Source organism: Trichomonas vaginalis, chromosome IV (assembly GCF_026262505.1).
Source record: "Trichomonas vaginalis G3 chromosome IV, whole genome shotgun sequence".
NCBI classification, from domain to species: domain Eukaryota; phylum Parabasalia; order Trichomonadida; family Trichomonadidae; genus Trichomonas; species Trichomonas vaginalis.
This window is the reverse complement of record NC_067206.1, coordinates 33,711,032-33,731,776: the sequence shown is the minus strand read 5'-3', so window position 1 is coordinate 33,731,776 and position 20,745 is coordinate 33,711,032. Positions and strand designations below refer to the sequence as shown.

The following is a 20,745-nucleotide window of genomic DNA, read 5'->3' as shown; positions in this document are numbered from 1 at the left end:
TAAAATATGAAATCTTTTCCTTAAAATTTTTTAAAATTTTTATATATCAAAATTTTACTCACATTATGCAGATTTAGGATTACGAAGTTTCCTATGAAATCCAAGGATTGTCATTAAAGTAGCTGTTGTAAAAGCTAAGCAGACAATAACAAATAAAATGTCAACTGTTTCAGATCCTTTCATTAATTGGAGGATTAAAGTAACGACCAAGCTTACTGGGACACGAACAATGCCAAGAAGGTGTTTTCTGATGGAAGAAGGATAAATTTCACTTCTAAGTGTCCAAATTCCACTGTTTATGGCTCCATTGGACATTGCAGCGCATACATAAGCCAAGAACATGTAGGACTTGGTGTTGTAGAATAAATACATCGAGAAAATGCAAAATGAATATGAAACGAAACTTCCGGCCAAGCAAGAGGCAGGAGAGAAGAACAGGATGGCTGCTGATAATATTTGGGCACCATTCATTTGAGAAATCGAAGCTGAGTTCGAAATCTGAGATAATGGTATTTTTTCGGTTTTATTTATCTTATGGAAGACTGTCCATCTCGGGTTGTAGAGAAGAAGTATCATGGAGTAGAGAAAATCGATAATAAAGAAGATCGCGTACTCGAAATTCTTAAAATTCAAAATAATTTCTTTGATTGCGCCGAAATAGCTGGATTTCTTCTCATGTTCACGAGTGAATTTTGGCATAGTAACAAAAATAATGAAAGCAGAAACAGAAAATAGAATTGTTGAGCCAATAAAAGCGTATTTCGATCCAAAAGCGGTAGAAACCTTAGAACTGATTTGGCTGAGTATAAGATTGAGGCAGAAGTTTAGTAAAGCAGAGTTTTCCTTGATAATTGCTTGAGATTCCTTTGGAGCCTTGTTTTGCTCGAGTTGTACAGCAAGCCAGTCCTCAAAAACAACTCTATTAGATGCAGTGGATACACCCATGAGTACTGATGAGATTATAAACGAGTAATACGTGCCATAAGAGCGGCAAAATGAACTTCCACCAAGAAGGATTGCAGATATGATAATAAGGTTCTTGTGACCGAGAAGATCACATGCGTAGCCAATGACGAAGCCCCAAATAGCCGAAACAACGTTGAAAATAGACATAATATTATCAATTTGTGGATTTGTCATTCCAGTTTCGTGATATCTTTGGTGAACATATGGACCTTGGAAGATGAATCCGGCCATGAATGAGAAGTAGCAAATAAAATACTTGATTTGTAGTTTGGTCAGAAGAGAATCTTTGATTTGCTTCACTTTCCACCACTTTAAGAGCTTAGTAATGCTTCCTATTGTCACGGTAACTATGAACACCCATAAAACAAGCGTGTGATTTAAAGGGATCATTATTGAAAAATTTTTAAATTTGTCACTTTTAATCCAAAAAATTATCAGAATTTTAATTGAAATCAAGATAAACATGGGCTCAAGTCATCTTTAACAGATGACGATATATGGAATAGTTACTACCCAAGCCAATTTACAGAAAAGCAAACTAAACATTGCCAGAATTGTAATCTAACATCAGGAAAAGGTCAATACTACTTAGAAGAATGTAATTTTTTTGATGATCATGATCGAGTTATCAATTTTAACTCTATTACTAACTCATTGTTCCTACATAATCGGTGTTATTTTAGTAATTGCACTTCAACAGAGGAAGGCAGCTGCATTTGTTACAAAATTGGCAGTAATAGTTCAATTGTTCAACGAAAGTTCTGTTGTACAAAATGCCAAAGTCAAAAAACAGGTCAATTTTCATATACAGAAGTTGACACAAATAATTTAAACTTTTTTATTGAAAGTTCCCTTTTCAATGTAGGAAATGAAGATGTTGGTAATGTAATTAATGTGAAAAATGATAACATCCTGATTTCATTGACAAATTTTTCTTCCTGTAAAACGAAATTCTACACAGTGGGATATTTCAATCATTCTTCATTTAATTTCATAACAAAATTTAATTATCCAACTGTTGTTAATAATTTCGCAACAGGTACATCAGGTGTGATGATACAAATTCGTTACAACTCTTCGATTGATTCATGTAATATTATAAATAATACTAATACAAAATCAACAAGTGGAATTATTCTTCATGCATATAATTCTCTTACTGTAAAAAGTTGTTCTTTTATTAACAACACTGCTCCTCAAGGTTCATGTTTGATATATAACACTCAAGATCAATTAACAGTTGATAGTTGTTACGTTGACAATTCGATTTCAACAACATTTCTTAGTAATGTAGAACCTACTAATCCAAGAGAACTATTCACTAACAAATTGATTCATCTTTCAACCAGAATTTGCCAAGCAGAATTTGCAATTATCAATAAAAGATATTCTAAAGTTAATAAACTTTCTCTTTTGTTTATTGCTTTACTAAACATTAATATCTCTTTATAATTATTTCTGCATCAATGACACTTCAATATTTGATAAACATATTTTTGGTGCTCTAGAGAGAATTTTTGAATAAACCAAATGTTAACAGTGATAACAGATAAGAAAATTAATTTAAATTTATTTCAATCTATTGGAGAATTTTTATAAATCTCAAAAAATTTATAATAACATATGATTGCTTATTGCTTTGGCATCTTCCATTCAAGATGCATGTTGTTGAGTGGCTGAAGACCACGTGTAGCACGAAGGATATTCTCCATGCAAGCACGCTGCTGGAAGAGTGAGTTGATGACTGGTGTGCCTGTTGGTGTTCGTGGAGCTTTAAGAAGGAAGGAAAGAACTGAGTAGACAGCGTTCATGTGATGGAATTCCTTCATTGTCTCATCTTTGAGTTCAACACGTGTGAACAGTTCCATGAGGATGATGAGGTCGAGCATCAAAGGAGCAGCAAGAAGTGAATCTTCGCATGTGTTGTGAACAGAGATGATGTTCTTGCCACCACAGAAGATGTCCGAATCATACTCATCTAGAGCACGCTTTGAATCACCAACAGATGGAACATACTTGATGACAACAACATGATCTGGATGTTCTCCATTTGGATATAATATTGGATTGTATCCAACCATATCATCAATGACAGAAGACTTTGAGATCTGCTTTGAACGGAAGCATTTCTCGAAATCGAGGTTGAGGCCATCGTTGTTACCAAGGTGGTTGTAGGAAACAACAGCTGTTAACTTGAGGCCTGATGAGATGAGGAAGTCAGCCATGACAGATTTGAACTTTGTCTGGCCTGTCTTGAAGTCATCACCCATGATGGCGACATCTTCGCGTTCAGCGAGCTGGATAAGTCCTGGAACGAATGTGTTCTGTGGAGAACCATTGATGTATGGGATGTGTTCGAGGATAGCGGCTGTAGCGTAGATTGTTGATGGAGAAATTTCAGGGTCGTTGTTCTTGATGGCCTGAAGAAGCTGTTCTGGTGTCATGTGGACGCCTTCCTTGACTTCGCAGTATCTTTCTGTGTTGGCTGTCCAGAGGATGATGAGCTTCTCGAGCTTGTTCTGCTCCTTGAAGTCTCTCATCTGCTTACGGACTGTCTCGAGCTGTTCCCATTTGTTGCCTGGGATGACGTTGTCAGCGCGATCCTTCTGGTTTGGAGCAACGAAGTTGAGGTCGAAGACAGCTGGAAGTGGATGCATCTTCTCGAGCTCGTCCTTGAGTTGGATGAGCATGGCTGGCTCCATAACGTGAGCGCGGCGAGCAGATTCGTAGATGTTAAGCTTGGAAATATCCCAGCCACCGATGATTAAGTCGTTTGGATTGACCATTGGGAGTAATGCCTTGAATGGGGCGACATATGTTGTGCCCTTTTCATCTTGGCCAAGATATGTTGTGCCACACTGGGTAAGAGATCCGTGGTAGTTAGCCTTGACTTCGCCACGCTTTGTATCCCAAACTAAGCCGTGTTTGTTGGCATAAACACCAGATGTAAGTGTTGTACCGTTGTTGCCACCCCAGCCAATGAGCATGACACCTGTCTTTGGAACGTGTAAGTTTGTCTTGAACTCGAACTTCTTTGTTTCTGGAACAATCTTGATTCCATCTGCACTTGCAACTACGTGAGATGTATGATAGTCATACTTTGAGACCATTTCTTCGCCCTTGATTGTGACGTTTTGTGAATCAACGGAGAACTCGTTTGCAAGCATTCCGCGAAAAATGAAGTAAAATGTATCGCTTCAAATTTTTTACGATATTCAATCTTAAATTGAAAGAGAAGTGCGGTTTTCCGCTCAGTCTCCGATCATATTTGAGAGCTTAAGGATACCCTTACATTGCGTAGTTAGAAAGAGAATATGATATTGTCATGATTGCTAAAGTTTTAGGCTCCAGAAATGAATATACATCAAACTGAAACAATTGATAAATTGAATGAACTTTTGAGAGGTTCTCAAATAAAAAAAATTATCTAATTTTTTACAATATTACTATTATTTTATCCACATATGTATATATAGTAATTTGAGAAAACTTTTAGGAAAAAATAAGTTTAATAAAAATCTGAATTTTACTTGTTGTGGGATTGTTATTAATTGACACTCCAGACGTATTACTAATAGTTATGCGTATGCAATTAAAGTATTTCTGATGGACAAAATGTGAGATTTATATCAGATAATTCATTTCTACTATTAAGTTATTCATTTATGAGTTTGCACTTATTCGCACTAAATAAATAACTATTAAAAATTGTTTTAATTAATTGACACCATATAATAGAGTGAATTTTGTTTGATCAAACAACAATAGATGATAGATATAAAGCCAAGAAACTTGCTATTAATATGCTCTACTTGCTATTTCAATGTAAGTATGATATTTTCTAAATGTTTCGTTCAGATAACTTAGATATATTAGTCAAAATTTGAAATTTTAATAGCACATATATTAAAAATAATTATTATTCATAAAAGATTAATGAAATAGTAAAAAAAAATCAATCAAATTATAAAAATACAACATATGTTTTTTTATGGTTGTCTCATCATAGCATTTCATGAGAAAAAATATAATACTATTTATTTTTGCATAGTTCAATTTTTTTAAATAATGCAAGATATCCCGCCATTAGTTTTCATGAAATAATCCAAAAATCAGCATACACTTGAGAACATAGCAGCTCTACATGTTTTCGCTATTTATTTTCCAATAATATGAGGGGTTCACGGGATAAAGCTTCATTAAGCATAATTGATTACAATATCATCATATATATACCGAACATATAACAAATGGGATATTTGTATACTAAAATAAAAAAGGAGCAAATTATATAATTTTTGTCATGCTACTTATAGGTTCAAAAATCTTATAATATAAAAATATTTTCAAATACAAAGAAAATATGTGTTTATTTCAAATTTGAAAATTAGATATCTTGTGGGGTCCACTTTCCTCCTCTGTAATCACCTGTAGGGTTATCCTTAGGAAATCTTTTTGCATTTCTTGCCTTGTTGATCTCTTTTCTTGTTTCTGGTGTAGCTTTCTTTTGATTTCTGGATTTATTTTTCTCATATTCAAGTTTTTGGAGTTCGCGGATTGAAGGAGATATTTGGTAATTATTGACACGATTGTATATTTCTTGTTTGCATTTCTCTCCTTCGTTTTTTTGTAAAATTGTAACAGCCGTACGCATTTCAAACGATTTTGCGTTTTTTTCAACACAATCTTGTATTGTTAGTACCGACAATATGAAAGAAAGTTATACTGTATTTAATTTTAGCAATAAACAAAAAAATCTAAATTATATCTTTAGATACTAGGATTGATTTAATGACTAAGAACGTTTTTATCAATAATACCATGATTCATAACATATAGACATAACCTAAATATACCAAAGCATTTCTACTTGGAACTAGCGCATCGCCAAAATAATGGGTCAATATTCATTTGACGTAATGCTGATCGAGAGAAGTCTTTATATATAAGCCTTATCACAATGCCACGAATGCACCCAGCTGCAGGCGTGTCTTGTTTAACATTCATTCCTATATATGATGGAACATTAATCAATAATCATGGAAGTATCACTTTTCAAATAACATCATTGTTAAATGAAAGAAAATTGTATGCAAAATTACATTTTGGTAATGGTGAGACGCAATATGTTGAAGTATATATCATTATTATTTAATATACAAACAAACTCTAGTACAAAATTGTATTAATTCAACTTTCATGTCTAATATAAAAACTTTTTAAAAAAAAGAGATATAATCGTGTATAATATGAGAAAAATGAATATCAATACAAAATAAAATATCAATTAGCTATTGCTGATGACATATCATGAATATTGATCATTTGATTTGATTAATTTTGATAAATATTAGGCTTTTTGCTAGTTACATATTACAATAAGGCTTTTAAATGGATATTTATTGATATGAGCTTATTTCAAAATGACAGTCTTTGATTTATCCACTAATAAGATTTGATGTCACAAAAATCTAGATTTTGGGGCATAAAAACCTAACACCAAATCATAACTTCTGTGCATATACTAAATTGAGTACAGAAATATGTTAATTTTCAGTATTTTTAGAAGAATTCTTATTATCCTTCAAAAAGTCAGTATTTCTGCTGTAATTTTCTACAACATTGTAGTTATTGCACTTTGTCTATGGATTTGTATATATGTTATATATAAATTATATATCTAAACTGCCCATAAGTGCAATTTTTATATAAATTGTTTATTTCTTTAACAATTTCATATGAAATATGCTTTTTTAAGCGTATCAAAGCTGTGTTCTTAATGTGCATGGATATATCAAGAAAAATGTCGAAAAAAAATGTGAATTCACAAATTCACTGAATTTTCACCGTTTTTTGAATTTTGCTACAGCACTAATATTAAATAATACTAAAATCTTCTGTCTTTGTAAAAGAATAAATTCTGACAAAAAGTGCTCGTTTAAATTTAATGATCATCTGTATGACTAAGTGGTAAAAAGTGTTTATGACCAAAAAAGGGTTACATGCTTAGTCTATTTTTCTGACAGGATACTCTAGATTTACATGATCTCTATTTCATATCTCCGTTTTTAGATTCTTCGACAGATTTTATGATAGAAAACCAAGATTAACAAATTTCCGGCATGTTAATGAAGAAATCTGCAGCTACCCTCAATATTATTTCAATAATCAGTATCGTTTCTCTTACAATTTATTTTTTTCTCAATAATTTAACAAGAAATAACAATACACACTTGGTTTTACGTATAAAAGCTAAGTGTCGAACTTAATCAACTTTACTTACTTAGCAAATGAATATTTTTGTGGTTGCGAGTTCTGAATGCTGAAGTTTTAGATTTCTCTATAAATGATATCATTGCACTTACAATGTTGTTCCAGCCTATCGCATAAATCATAGAAAATCCAAAAAAAAAATAATATAAAGAAAATTCATGTCATGAAGTTCAAAAAATACCGTGTAACATTAAAATTTGTTATGCATAATACATTTTAGCTATTATTGATTTTTTTTAATTTTCGAGAAATTGAATGGTGAGTCCGATAGAGAAATTTTTAAAAATCCTAGTCCCTCATAGAAGTAATTTCCCTCGTCTCCCATACTTCCAAATGTATGCATATGACATAAACTTTTATGCATTACACAAGTGGCCAATAATATCTATAGAGTAAAAAATTAGAAATTTAATTTTTTTATATGATAGTTATATTTCAGATTTGCGAGCGTAACTTTTTTCTCCATGGCATACTTGTTTTAAGAGCAAATGATCAAAATCGTCCTTCAATTATTGAAGGAGCTGATATCTTTTGAAAATTGAATTGAAAGGGTATTCAATTTTCAAATTTCCTCTCAATTTTGGAAACATATCAACTCTATGAATTAACAATTATGTGCCTTCACAGTTTATCAGTCATATAAGGTGCTTATAAAGAAAAAAGTTACGCTCGCAAAATATGTTTTTATATAGATTTCACATAAAATAATTATGTAATTTCTAAAAAGAATATTTTTGTTCTTGAATATTAAAGTGTATTGTAGTTTAAAAAGTTTTAAATATGTTGCTAAAATTTCATGTTTAGAGCTCATGTCTAGCATGACTTCTTCGTATGCGCAAAAAATCTGACACGTAAGGGTATCCTTAAAGAAAAGGTGTTACTACAACAATACAATTTGATCGAAAATTCATGCTTCAATACTCATTTCGTGGATAGCTAAAACACAAGTGTAGAATTTCGGATCATTCTATCAAAAATTTGATTGATTTAGATTAGAAAAATAATGCTTATCTATAGGATAACGTGGTAGATTAAGAGAAATTTAAAAAATCATCATTTTGAAAAGATATTACTTGACCAAATTGACGCTGGAGATAAAAACGACATCAGTTTGTCGATTTAGCTCATAGATGGATACTTGTTTACAGAAAGATAATGCCATTGATGAATTTTTATGCATAATTCAGAGAAAAAATAAACTCCTTTTCTTTTGTAAAGTTTCTTATTCAAATTTTTGATAGAGGTTCATTCAATATTGAGGCAGAAAAACGATAGGGAGACTTTACGTAGGAAAATGGGTTTAATCGGAAACTATTTCAAACTTAAAACTCATTTTTATTAGTCGGGTTATTATTACTGAACTATCCTGACTTTAAGTTATCAAAGAATTTGTTACTGAAGACAAAAAATATCATATTTTTTTCTGAATATAAAAACAAGTAAATTTATTATATATACAAACAAAATACATGGTAATTAAATACTAAATAAGCATATGTTTTGGAGTGATACAAGTTGTTTCATTCAAAGAATTTGGACATTCCTTTGTTGTAGGAATATTATTAAATACTGATATATCATAATGTCCTTTTTCTTCAAGAAACTCTTTAAATGCTCGGATGGTGTAAGAATCTTGAAAATCAGTAATTTTCCCTTCAACAACGCTTGGTTCCTTTGGCTGATTATGCACCACACGTTTAATCCTTGAAGATATTTTAAGTTGCGTTTTAGTTTTCATTGAATCTTGCATATCAATAGGAATTTCTGAAATTGTAAGCTCGTGGAGTTCTTTCTTCATTCTTTTAACATTACCTACTCTGGCATCACTCTTTGGATTTCTATCTACAACCATTGTAGTAACAAAAAGCTTGCCATTTTTGCTCATAAAATAAAATTAAAAAAAAACGTACATATAAATATACCATTGTAATGCTCTTTATCGACATTTTAAAAATAATTGGTATACCTGCTGAGAAATTCGATTTTGAGGGGATCAATTGATAAAGAGTAATAGAATACTTTTTGGTGTTCCTCTATACAAATGTGTTAATTGTAGCTGTTAATAAATAATAATAAATATTTATATCAACAGTTATAAAAGAAAATCGTATTGAAAAAGAGGTAGGGCAACGATAGAAAATTTTTGGAAAAAAAGTTCGGAGATCTTAAACGTATCATATTCCCTGCATGGTTTGGTATCTTCCGCCATGCGTTGTGCCAAACATATTGACACTTTCCAATAATTAATTTATGGTATGAGTCACAGAGTTAGATTATAAAAAGAAAGTAAATAATTGCAATTAGAAATCATATATGTCGGAAATCAAATGTTGATGAGCAGAAACCTTTTACTCATCATAAAAGAGATAAATCACTAAAGATTTGTATACATTAAAATTTGATATTTGGTGCTCGAAAACTGTCTGATGGGACTCCTCCAAAATGAACCAATCTATCGCTGAGGACCAAATTAGATGATGTGGATGGTGTATTCTCTAATTCTAACTTAGGAAGAATGGGAACAAAACGAATGACGACAACAACATGTCAAACATAGATTAAATATCTATGAATCAATAAAGTATACGTGCATTGAAGGTGATAACGATCACTTGAGGCTTATAACTCTTTGACTAAATTATGCAATAATTAAATATAATCATTTTTATATTTTTATACTGATAGTAATTAATATACTATCCTGCTTAATAAATGGTATGATCAAATTTGTTTGAAAATTTAATTATGTATATGAAACTATGTCTTCTATATAAAAATCAAAATTTTCTAACGAACCTAGATTGAACCTTTATGAAAATCTATCATTTTTGTTAATTGAGTTAATATGAATCTTTTACATATGTATATATAGCATTGATAGCTTATATAATCATGGTTTATTCCATATTAACATATTTTTTCAGTTAAATTTGTTAATAATATCATGTAACAAATTAATTCAAGATTAGAATGTCTACAAAATGCTAACAAATAAGAACAAAATACGATTTCTCGACTTAAATTTTAATATGGAGTAGTTTTTCGTTTAAATCTAATTAAAAATGAATAAAAACTTATCTTGTACTATTTTCATTCAAAGATTTTAATAATGTAAATCATGCATTTTCATAATTCAGTACAGTTCTTTTTAGAATTAAAGTTGATGAGGATGATATTTGTGATTTAAAATAATTTGTAATGTTCACCTTTTATTCATCACCTTGTGGTATGCCCTAAAGCAATAGCATTATCAATTCTGCTGAATTGATCAACTCAAAATTCCAAAAAAAATTCAAAATTTCAAAAATGAAATTAAACAATTTGAATTTTCACATGAAAAAATCAATTTCGAAAAAAATTTGGAAAATCAAAGTATTTGATAATTAGTCAAATAATCAATTTACATCGTTTTTACTCATAAAAAACAACTAATTTTTGATTTTGATATCATATTTGATAAATACTCATTCCAGAGTTGACGTAATGTATTAATTATTGTTAGAGATATTGCTTTCGCAGCAAAATTCTTATTTCATGAAAGAAAAAAAAAATGATTTTATTCCAACAAAAACAAGTAAACAGATGAATGGAAACGTACTATATTTTCATAAATGTAGTAATCAGCGTGTCGGCTTTTGTTTATCATGTTCGAGTCAAAATGTATTAACTTGTAATAAGAAATATTCGAAGATTATATGAAGTATTGAGCATTCTTTGTAGAAATATTTGTAATTCATTACTAACATATATAATAAAGTTGTTTTTTTTCCTTATTGCAATAATTTTGTCTGATTTTAATAACTTTTCATGTATACGAGTTGTGTGAATATGCATCATAATATGCGTAAATATACTTATTTGCGACGAATAATGTGGTTGCATAATGGAGGTGCTAAATTTTGATTTTTAATATGGGGCTTTGGTATGTATAATCATGTTCTTATCTCAACGTAGGAGTATTGGTGCAATATGATTAAAATTTACGAGGTTGATCTTAAATTGAATAATTCTGGAGTATAAATCACAATGCAGCTAATTCTATGTTAAAGATAGATACAGATTGTAGTAATCAATTAGGGAGTACAAATTCATTCTTTCATTTCTGTCGTATTGAGCAGAAAGGAAGAGATCATAACCCTAGGAAAAAAAGCCCAAATTTGTCACTTTTCATAGTACGTTAAACTCAATTCGCTCGGCGAATGCCGAGCACACGTACTCATCATTCAACATAATATTCTCATTCTTTGGTTATTATAGTGCCAGACAACACAAGATTTCAAAGAATTACTTGAGTTTTCAATTAATCTTAATCCGATTTTAGATTTATCGAGAACTCCATCATCACAATCACATACTTCAGTGCGGTAACTACAATTATCCATATACAGAAGGAAGTTCTTTTCGAACAACTCATTTGGAGTCTGTTTTGGAAAGAACTTCTTTCTGTCCGACTTAATTTCATAGTTCCTGATCAACCAAAAGACAGAAACCACACACTATCTACTTAGGAAAGGAGTTCTTTCTAAATCTTCCTTAAATTGAGATTTTACGAGAGATAACCCTTCTATTGCACTTAAAAATGAACATTTTGATATCTTTAGTATCACACATGGTCATATATAGTATTTCATCTACATGAATACATTCATCTTTCGAAGTCTCTCATTAAATGGGAGGCTTCGAAAGATGAATCGTTTTATTCATACAACTTTAAATCTCGAACACATTTAGAGAGTGAGTATATCATTTTATTCTTGTTTTGAGTTTATTCTGATTCAAAATTGCAGTGAAAACAGAAGTTCACACATCATATCTGAATGTGAGCTCATCTATACTTATACGATCTCAATACCTCCACTCTAAGCATAAGAGGTGAAGTTATATAAAAATTATCAGATGCGTTGAAGTCTCAAAAGTATTGCCTGAATGCTTGTTTCATATTTGTCCAAGTAGTTTCAATGAATAAATGTATTGTTTTTTATAATTTCGATTTATTTTTAGAAAATATTCAATATAAACCTTTATTGTGTTATTTACATCTCATAAATTCTCTGTCTAAATCATATAAAAGCGCGTTTTACCCCTATGAATCAAGAAATTCATTCAATATTCATGGTATATTTATTAAATTTATACGATTTACTAATAATCAATATTATATCCTCATAAATAGCAATATATTTTGGTAATCTATGATAATCATATACAATATTTGAAATCAAATTTTCATTAGTTTAGGTTCCTTGTTAATAGTAAACCATTATATTTATTACTAATAATAAAATCTATGTGTCGTATTGAAATTCAATAAAATTACTTATTCGGTCCAAAAAAACAAATTAGATAAAATTTTTCTTTTTTTATGTAATTTTTGTTTTTCATTTTTCTCAAGATCCTAAGTTATGTTCTAACTTTTGACATCATATCCTATCATGCTAGGCTATATATTATAGCATATCCAAAAGGCAAGGAAATCTATCAGAGAAGCCTTTTTGACCTATCGTTGCCCTACCTCTATTGAAAAAGGTCCATAGAATTTTTTCAAAGCAATCGCGATCATTTATATTCAAATCACTGGCCAGCAAATACTACTGTGTTTTATTCTATTTTCTAAATGACGTACTTGTTCGAAAAAAAAATCCTTAGATAGAAACAAAAGCACCGGAAATTTATTGTATGGGTTACCGAAATACGGTATCGTTTACGATAGTGTGTAATTTTTCTCCTATTCTTTCAACATATCCCATTTCATTTTTAGCTTTTCTCACAATGAATCACAAAAATTTCAAATTTCGGACTTTTCAATTTTTTAATGACTGACCAAGGCATTCATCCAAGCAAGTACAGAGAACTGCGAAGTACCTATAAATACCACATCGATACATTTATTGCATTGTATCAGTTAAAAACCAGAAATGACGAAGATTTGAACTCGATTTACAAAATGATCAAAACAGAATTGATTGAATCAAAGAGATTTCTCCCAAAAAATGTTATCGGTAATGTTTTGGATATCATTACATATAACAACCGTGAGACAAAGTCATACTTGAAACTTGCGAAATTCATCTCTGATGACTATCATGTAACCAGGGTACCTAATATTGCAGATGTTTCTAAATACCTGTTTTACAAAGAATATGGAATTCAATTAGATAATTTTGACGTTTACGATGAAAAGAACTTCGAAAACCTCGACATACATTCAGAAAACACAATTTACAGAGCAATTATGGATAATGACTTAGAAAAATTCATTTCATTCACAGAGAGAGATGAATTTGATAAAAATCAAACACTTGATAGCAAATTATATCCATATTCTGGAAAAGGATTTTCATTACTTGAATTATGTTGTTACCATGGAGCAGTTGATTGTTTCAAGTTATTAAGAACAAAATTTAACTCAGAAATAACTCAAAGATGCCTTCAATTATCATTTTTAGGAAGAAATCAAGAGATCATGAGTGAATGTTTGAAATATCAGACACCAGATGATGATTGCATGAAATATGCAATTATTTCACACAACATTGATTTTGTTACATTCTTGATGAATGAGTACAAATTAGGAATCGATTTAAAAATATGCGGAAATTACAATAATCTTGACTCATTTTTAGTTTATTTTGATCAAACTAATGATTTTAACAAATGTTTTGCTTATTCAGCGATGTTTAGTATTCCATCCCTTTGTGAATACTTCGTTTCACTCGGCGCAAATGCCAATGAAAAGAATGAAAATGAAGAAACTGCTCTCCATTATGCAGCAAAAAGCAATAATAAAGAAACAGCTGATCTTCTTATTTCCCACGGTGCAAAGATCAATGAACAGAATGAATTTGGGGATACTCCATTTCATTCTGCAGCAAAAAGTAATAGTAATGAAATAGCCGAAGTTCTTATTTCACATGGTGCTAATATCAATAGAACGAATAGATATAGGCAATTCCCTCTTATTAATGCAGCTGATAAAAATAGTAAAGAAACCGCCAAAGTTCTTATTTCACACGGTGCAAATATCAACGAAAAGAATGAAAGTGGAGAGACTCCTCTTTATATTGCAGCTGGGGGAAATTGTAAAGAATTAGTCGAAATTCTTATTTCGCATGGTGCAAATATCAATGAAAAAAAATAATATGGGAGAAACAGCTCTTCATCGTGCAACCCTTTCTGATAATGAAGAAACCGCTATTTTTCTTATTTTACAAGGTGCAAATGTCAATGAAAAAGATGAAGATGGACACAGTGCTCTTCATACTGCAGCACTTTATAATCATATAGACACCGTTAAACTCCTTATTTCGCATGGTGCAAACATCAACAAAAAAAATGAAATTGGAGAAACGGCTCTTCATAATGCAGTGGAAAACAATAGTAAAGAAACTATTGAATTTCTAATCTCACATGGTGCCAATGTCAATGAAAATGATGATGGAAGAACTGTTCTTCATATTGCAGCACTGCAAAATTATAAAGAAACAGCGGAATTTCTTATTTCACACGGAGTAAATATCAATGAAAAAGATAAATACGAACGCACAGCTCTTCATTATGCAGTAATAAATAATAATATAGAAACCGCCGAAGTTCTTATTTCACACGGTGCAAATATCAATGAAAAGAATGCTGATGGAGAAACTCTTCTTCATATTGCAAGCACTAGTAATTATAAAGAAATTATACAACATCTTATTTCACATGGTGCAAATTCCGTTTAAATTCAGCAATTTCTTTGATTTTCATGTCAATTGACAGCTAAAAATTTTAAATTTTAAACTAGGAAATGATTTTTATTTATTTATTTATTTTCTGATTTATCTGTTTCAAAGTAAAAATACAGGGATTGCTATTTTGAACTCAGATGAGTTATTAAATTGGGTATTTTCAAGTTTCACATTGCTGAAAGAGTGAGTTGATGACTGGTGTGCCTGTTGGTGTTCGTGGAGCTTTAAGGAGGAAGGAAAGAACTGAGTAGACAGCGTTCATGTGATGGAATTCCTTCATTGTCTCATCTTTGAGTTCAACACGTGTGAATAGTTCCATGAGGATGATGAGGTCGAGCATCAAAGGAGCAGCAAGAAGTGAATCTTCGCATGTGTTGTGAACAGAGATGATGTTCTTGCCACCACAGAAGATGTCCGAATCATACTCATCTAGAGCACGCTTTGAATCACCAACAGATGGAACATACTTGATGACAACAACATGATCTGGATGTTCTCCATTTGGATATAATATTGGATTGTATCCAGCCATATCATCAATGACAGAAGACTTTGAGATCTGCTTTGAACGGAAGCACTTCTCAAAATATATTCCGATAATGTAAATAGTATTAACAAGTTACACAACATAATTGCATATCTTTCCATTTTTTAGCATAAACTTTCTTGCATAATCTGGAGCTTGGACTTTATGCCTAAAGATCTCAAGAAAAAAAAATTATTGAAAAAAATTAGATTGTATTGATTTACAGTTAAATATATCTAAAAACTTAATGTTGGTTGTTGTTATTGTTATTATTATTGTTGTTGTCATTTGAGCGAGATTTGTTAAGGGCTTCGACAACCTTAACAGCAAGACTCTTCTTGATATCATTCTCCATGTTCGCGCCAACTTCTGTGCCTCTATAATACTTCCAGATTCCGAGAACGAGTCTTCCATGATTTGCGCACGTCAAACCAAGGGCTGCTGTTGTCAAGATTCCAAGTATGCCAATAAACCAATGTCCGTTGAAGAACAAATTGAGCATTGTAATTAAACCAACGCTTCCACTGCTATCAAGGCCAATTGCAAGGATAAATTCGAATAGTGTTGCAGCGGAGAGGCAAATAAGAACTTTAAGGAATGCAAATGTTGATGGTTCAATTTTCATGACTCGATAAACAGCGAGACCTGTAAGATCTAATGATAATGGGACAACAACAAACAAATATAATGTAGATAATATGATTTTCGTACCTGGTGAGCCAACAGAATCACCGGCATTTAATAAACAAACGCAAGAAAGCCAATTTAAGGCAAATGCGATGCACATTAAGCACCATCCGAACATTGCTTCATTTACAAAGCTGCGTAAGCCCGGAGGGACTTCTTCAATATCGAAATGAACTAATGGATAAAAAGCAGGCCAATTTGGCGGATTTCCAACGAATCCTGTTTCTTGTGCCACTGCTAGTTGAGTTACTTGCGCGTTTATACGTGATTCTAGAATGTTAAGGCGCTTTTCGTATTCTCTAATTGCGATATCATCTTCATCTTCTTGTGTATTTGATGTAGATGGTGCAGGAACTGGAGCTGGTTTTGGTTTTGTTTCTGGATCCTGAACATCATCAAAAGGTGAATAATTATCTAATGGATTATCTCCCATTATGAAAAAAATTTTTTTTGTCTTTTCATAAACGAAAATTTTGTGAACATTCCGATTATATTAATTTGACTTTACAAATAAAAATTTTGACAATTATGTCAATTATTTTAAAACAATCGCATCTTAATCTTTGTCTTTACGAATATGGATATCAGATGAGACACAAATTTCATATCAGCTAATAACATATAAGTTTTATAACAAATTTGATTCTAAAAATGAAGAGTATGAGTTTCATCCGGACATTTCCAATCAATATTACAAATACATCATTCATAAACTCTTAGTTAAAAATAGCTTAGCTCAGACACAGTTCATTAATTGAAAACGTATTAGGTTCAGCTAAAATATATTGATTATAGAATTTAAATGATCAAGCATATGTTCCTATGTTCAAAATATATTTGGTTATTAAGGAATTATATGGTTTAAAGCCGGATAGCCTTTGATTTTGTCCAGTTTTTGTTGATATTTTCTGTTACAAAGTCGTTAAGAACTTTACACGAACGATAACAGAAATCAGAATGTCTGAGCATCGCCACCGCTCTCGCCAAACAGCAGCATCCCTTGGTCTTTCAAAAGATCAGTATACTGAGATTGAGGAAGCCTTTAATATCTTCGATGCTGACCAAAGTGGATCTATCGATGAAAAGGAATTGCAGACAGCTTTCAGAGCAATGGGCTTCACAGTTTCAGAAAAGGAGATCGAAGAAATCATGAGAAATTATGATACAAAGGGCAAGCATGCTCTTGATAAGAAAGATTTCTTCACAGTTTGCTCAAACCTTGTTGCCAAGCGCGATCCACTTAAGCACATCAAGAGATTATTCCTTCTCTTCAGCCAGGATCACGAATACATCAAGATCAAGGATCTCAGAAGAATTGCCAAGGAACTTGGAGAAGAAATGACCGAAGCAGAATTACAAGAAATGATTGATCGTTTCGATACCGATAAGGATGGAATGATTAGCGAAGCCGAATTTATCTCAATCATGGATCCTGCTAAGAAGTACGGAAAATAAACCATAATTGTATATTTACTATATTTAGTTCATTTTTCTTAACTTAAACTTTCATTGAACTTATTGGAATTCCATGATTTTTTTGATAGCGTTTGATTTTTCATATTTAGACTTAATCTATATAATGACTTGAAATGGAAAGGCTTACATATTATATGTTCAAAGTTATTAATGTGTTTAAAAGAAAAAAAGTAATCAGTGAAATATTCCATCAAAAGCATAGATTGATGCCATTTTAGAGATGCATTTTGCATGTCCGGCAAATTCTGTTGTGTAAGGACTATCAATTCTTCTAATATGATAAATAGCAGATCATAATTATGCGGTTCTAACTAAGCAAAATCTTAAGTCTCAATTTTTTCAAAACAAAACGACAAATTCTTTAGAATTTCGTATTTTTTGAAAATTAACCTTATATTGTAATCAATGATTGATCGATTATACCGAATTAGCCGAGTGATACCGATCACGAATTGAATTGTTACGAAAAAAAAATTATAAATTTTCATGACACAGTTACATGTAAGGGTTATCGAAGCAAAAGAGCTTCCTAAGATGGATACTTTCGGAAAATGTGATTGCTTTGCTATCCTTCAATTAAATACTTCTCGCAATATTCAGAAAACTCGTGTAATTCCAGGAACATACACTCCAGTCTGGAATGAAGATTTTCATTTTCCTTTAGAAGATATAACTATTGATACTCTTACCGTGTTCTTAAAGGATGATGACAAAGGCAGTTCTGATGATCCGATCAGTTTAATTAAAATCCCAGTAAGTCAATTTCCGGCTGGCGATGTAGTTGATAAATGGTATTCGTTGACACCAGTCAAAGGCGTTAAAAAAGGAGGTCAGGTCAGACTAAAAATCCAAATCGCCCCACTCGGAGCTCCTCCGTTCGTACCGATACAGAATGGAGCGCCATCATCCGCACCACAACCAGCATCTCCTCTTCCAAGTACTATTAAAGTAGATGCAACAACAAATGCTTCACAGCCTGTAATTAACGCACCTCCTCCAGCTCAAACGCCACCACAACAGCCAGCAAATACGAATACGTATTCACAACAGCCACAAAATTTCCAGCAAAATCTTCAACAGCAACCTGACCTCAGCAAATACCAAACACAACCACAGCAACCAGCTTACAATCAATGTCCGCAGCAAATGCCGCCACAACAAAATCCACAATATCAATATCCTCCTCAGCAGCCAGGAATGTATCCACAACAGCCACAAATGCAATACCCTCAACAAACTATGCAATACCAGCAAAATCCAATGGCAGTTGCCCAACCTCCAACTGGAATGTATCCACAACAACAGCTAGGATACCAATACCCACAGCAACAAGCTGGTTATCCACCACAACAACCATTGCAATACCCACAGCAGCCAGGATATCAATATCCGCCACAACAAGCTGGATATCCTCAACAACCAGGCATGTATCCACCACAACAAGGTTATCAGTACCCTCAAAATGGATATCCTCAGCAAGGATATCAATATCAACAAACTTATTAAAAATTATTTTATCACTTTCTTGTAAAACAACAAAAATACAATATTTATGTTTTTGATAGATAAGAAAAAAATAACAGAATAGTTTAATATATATAATAAAAAGAAAAAAAAATAAAAACAAAATTATTTTTGTTCAGGATCTTGAGGATTTTCTTGGGCAGGTGTTTCTTCTTGATTAGGAGCCTTTTGGGAATTAATCATATCCATGAATGACTTATAATGAGGATCATTTTCTGAAGAATCAAATCCTGTAAATAATTTGTATTTGTATTGGGAAGGATTCATTCCAAACACGCGTAAACAGAGTCTGCAAGCACGAGAAATCCATTCATTGGTCCTTCTTCCGTTGTGGCCGCCTGTAAGTATAACAAATTCTTTTTTACTTCCATTATAAGCCTCAAAGACAGCTTGCCCTTGGGCAAATGGAACGAATTCGTCGTCAGTTGCATGCCCCATGATCATTGGAACATCCATGCCCTTCTTGGCCGCTTCAAGAGGAACAACGTCGTAAATATCGAATTTTGCCAAGTTATTAATGCAACTTCTGAGATACCATATAGCTGGGCCGATGACCAAGCCTGGGACTCCCATTGAAGAAGCAATTGCATAACTGACATCGTAAATCGAAGTAAAAGTTGAATCTACGACTCGACCAACTAAGTTTGGATGATTTGTAAGTATGGCTGTTGCTGCACCCATTGAGCGTCCCCAAAGAACAAACTTTGTAAATCTGTAGGATGACATTAAATTTTGTAAAATCATTTCGACATCGCGCTGTTCATAATAGCCAAGAGAAATGTATTCTCCACTGCTATTACCGCATCCGGCAAAATCGAAACAGTAAACTGCAATACCGTATGGGCATAAATTAGGAACAAGAAATTGACCTTCCATTTGAGAAGAAGCATTGCCATGTAGGTATAAAACACACGGAATTCCTCCCATTGGGTCGATACCTTCCATGAAATACAACGAACCCACAATTTTTTCCTTGTTTTGATTTCGAAAATTAATCGGATGGCGTGAAAAATACAAATTGTTGGATGCAATCTTGAGTGGCAAATCAGAGATGTCATACTCACGGCGAGGAGGCCTAATTATGGCTCCAATGGCCTTTTCTTTGATCTCAGAAATGCTCATATTCATCTTTCTATGATTGACGCTTTTTTTTCTACATGCCAATTCAAAAATTTGCGCGAAATTATAAATTGATTTGTGATGCTTATCTGAATTAAGAAATATTCGTTTTAATTTTACAGTCAGTCAAACGCCAAAAAAATTCTGTCATTATAAATTTTCTTTTTAATATCTATAATATCCAGCTTACAAATGGCTGTAAAATCTATCTGATTTAAGTTTTTTGGCAAATCAATTTAATCGAAGCTTAAAAATTAAGGAGTTCAGGCCTGAATTACAGGAAATGTAATCTATATATGCAATAATGCACAATTTCCATTCAATTATAGCTTAGCCGAAACATTCGATATTTCGGATACAATTTAAAGTTTTATTGGAGGAATCCTTTATTTATATGTTAAGAACTCTAATGTTTTGTCAAACTTATAATGAAGAGCTTGTTTTTTC

The 20,745-nt window shown here is 32.0% G+C and overlaps 11 protein-coding genes across 11 annotated transcripts, besides 1 other annotated feature; 4 read left to right on the top strand and 7 right to left on the bottom strand.

The window, feature by feature from the left end:
• Nucleotides 1-63: 63 nt before the first annotated feature.
• Nucleotides 64-1,356, bottom strand: TVAGG3_0216570 (major facilitator superfamily transporter; the record flags this gene model as incomplete). Its single annotated transcript, XM_001330334.1, has 1 exon — nucleotides 64-1,356. One exon carries the CDS (start codon nucleotides 1,354-1,356, stop codon nucleotides 64-66), a length of 1,293 nt encoding a protein of 430 aa, XP_001330369.1.
• Nucleotides 1,357-2,554: 1,198 nt separating this feature from the next.
• Nucleotides 2,555-4,139, bottom strand: TVAGG3_0216560 (inositol-3-phosphate synthase protein; the record flags this gene model as incomplete). Its single annotated transcript, XM_001330333.2, has 1 exon — nucleotides 2,598-4,133. The coding sequence occupies one exon, from the start codon at nucleotides 4,131-4,133 to the stop codon at nucleotides 2,598-2,600; it is 1,536 nt and encodes a 511-aa protein (XP_001330368.1).
• A 1,214-nt stretch (nucleotides 4,140-5,353) lies between these two features.
• TVAGG3_0216550 (uncharacterized protein) lies at nucleotides 5,354-5,620 on the bottom strand (the record flags this gene model as incomplete). The annotated part of the gene is made up of 1 exon (XM_051226832.1): nucleotides 5,354-5,620. One exon carries the CDS (start codon nucleotides 5,618-5,620, stop codon nucleotides 5,354-5,356), a length of 267 nt encoding a protein of 88 aa, XP_051111818.1.
• A 3,051-nt stretch (nucleotides 5,621-8,671) lies between these two features.
• TVAGG3_0216540 (uncharacterized protein) lies at nucleotides 8,672-9,304 on the bottom strand (the record flags this gene model as incomplete). Its single annotated transcript, XM_001330331.2, has 1 exon — nucleotides 8,723-9,124. One exon carries the CDS (start codon nucleotides 9,122-9,124, stop codon nucleotides 8,723-8,725), a length of 402 nt encoding a protein of 133 aa, XP_001330366.1.
• Nucleotides 9,305-11,411: 2,107 nt separating this feature from the next.
• Nucleotides 11,412-11,459: a mobile genetic element.
• Nucleotides 11,460-13,051: 1,592 nt separating this feature from the next.
• TVAGG3_0216520 (proteasome regulatory particle assembly) lies at nucleotides 13,052-14,377 on the top strand (the record flags this gene model as incomplete). Its single annotated transcript, XM_001330330.1, has 1 exon — nucleotides 13,052-14,377. The coding sequence occupies one exon, from the start codon at nucleotides 13,052-13,054 to the stop codon at nucleotides 14,375-14,377; it is 1,326 nt and encodes a 441-aa protein (XP_001330365.1).
• A 1-nt stretch (nucleotide 14,378) lies between these two features.
• Nucleotides 14,379-14,960, top strand: TVAGG3_0216510 (cyclin-dependent kinase inhibitor 2C-related family; the record flags this gene model as incomplete). Its single annotated transcript, XM_001330329.1, has 1 exon — nucleotides 14,379-14,960. One exon carries the CDS (start codon nucleotides 14,379-14,381, stop codon nucleotides 14,958-14,960), a length of 582 nt encoding a protein of 193 aa, XP_001330364.1.
• Nucleotides 14,961-15,018: 58 nt separating this feature from the next.
• On the bottom strand, nucleotides 15,019-15,632 carry TVAGG3_0216500 (inositol-3-phosphate synthase protein; the record flags this gene model as incomplete). The annotated part of the gene is made up of 1 exon (XM_001330328.1): nucleotides 15,127-15,498. The coding sequence occupies one exon, from the start codon at nucleotides 15,496-15,498 to the stop codon at nucleotides 15,127-15,129; it is 372 nt and encodes a 123-aa protein (XP_001330363.1).
• A 72-nt stretch (nucleotides 15,633-15,704) lies between these two features.
• TVAGG3_0216490 (protein transport) lies at nucleotides 15,705-16,638 on the bottom strand (the record flags this gene model as incomplete). Its single annotated transcript, XM_001330327.1, has 1 exon — nucleotides 15,737-16,612. One exon carries the CDS (start codon nucleotides 16,610-16,612, stop codon nucleotides 15,737-15,739), a length of 876 nt encoding a protein of 291 aa, XP_001330362.1.
• A 478-nt stretch (nucleotides 16,639-17,116) lies between these two features.
• TVAGG3_0216480 (calcium ion binding) lies at nucleotides 17,117-18,074 on the top strand (the record flags this gene model as incomplete). The annotated part of the gene is made up of 1 exon (XM_001330326.1): nucleotides 17,137-17,634. The coding sequence occupies one exon, from the start codon at nucleotides 17,137-17,139 to the stop codon at nucleotides 17,632-17,634; it is 498 nt and encodes a 165-aa protein (XP_001330361.1).
• Nucleotides 18,075-18,140: 66 nt separating this feature from the next.
• TVAGG3_0216470 (endoplasmic reticulum-plasma membrane tethering) lies at nucleotides 18,141-19,207 on the top strand (the record flags this gene model as incomplete). Its single annotated transcript, XM_001330325.1, has 1 exon — nucleotides 18,142-19,161. The coding sequence occupies one exon, from the start codon at nucleotides 18,142-18,144 to the stop codon at nucleotides 19,159-19,161; it is 1,020 nt and encodes a 339-aa protein (XP_001330360.1).
• Nucleotides 19,208-19,237: 30 nt separating this feature from the next.
• TVAGG3_0216460 (palmitoyl-(protein) hydrolase protein) lies at nucleotides 19,238-20,323 on the bottom strand (the record flags this gene model as incomplete). Its single annotated transcript, XM_001330324.1, has 1 exon — nucleotides 19,285-20,307. One exon carries the CDS (start codon nucleotides 20,305-20,307, stop codon nucleotides 19,285-19,287), a length of 1,023 nt encoding a protein of 340 aa, XP_001330359.1.
• Nucleotides 20,324-20,745: the final 422 nt, after the last annotated feature.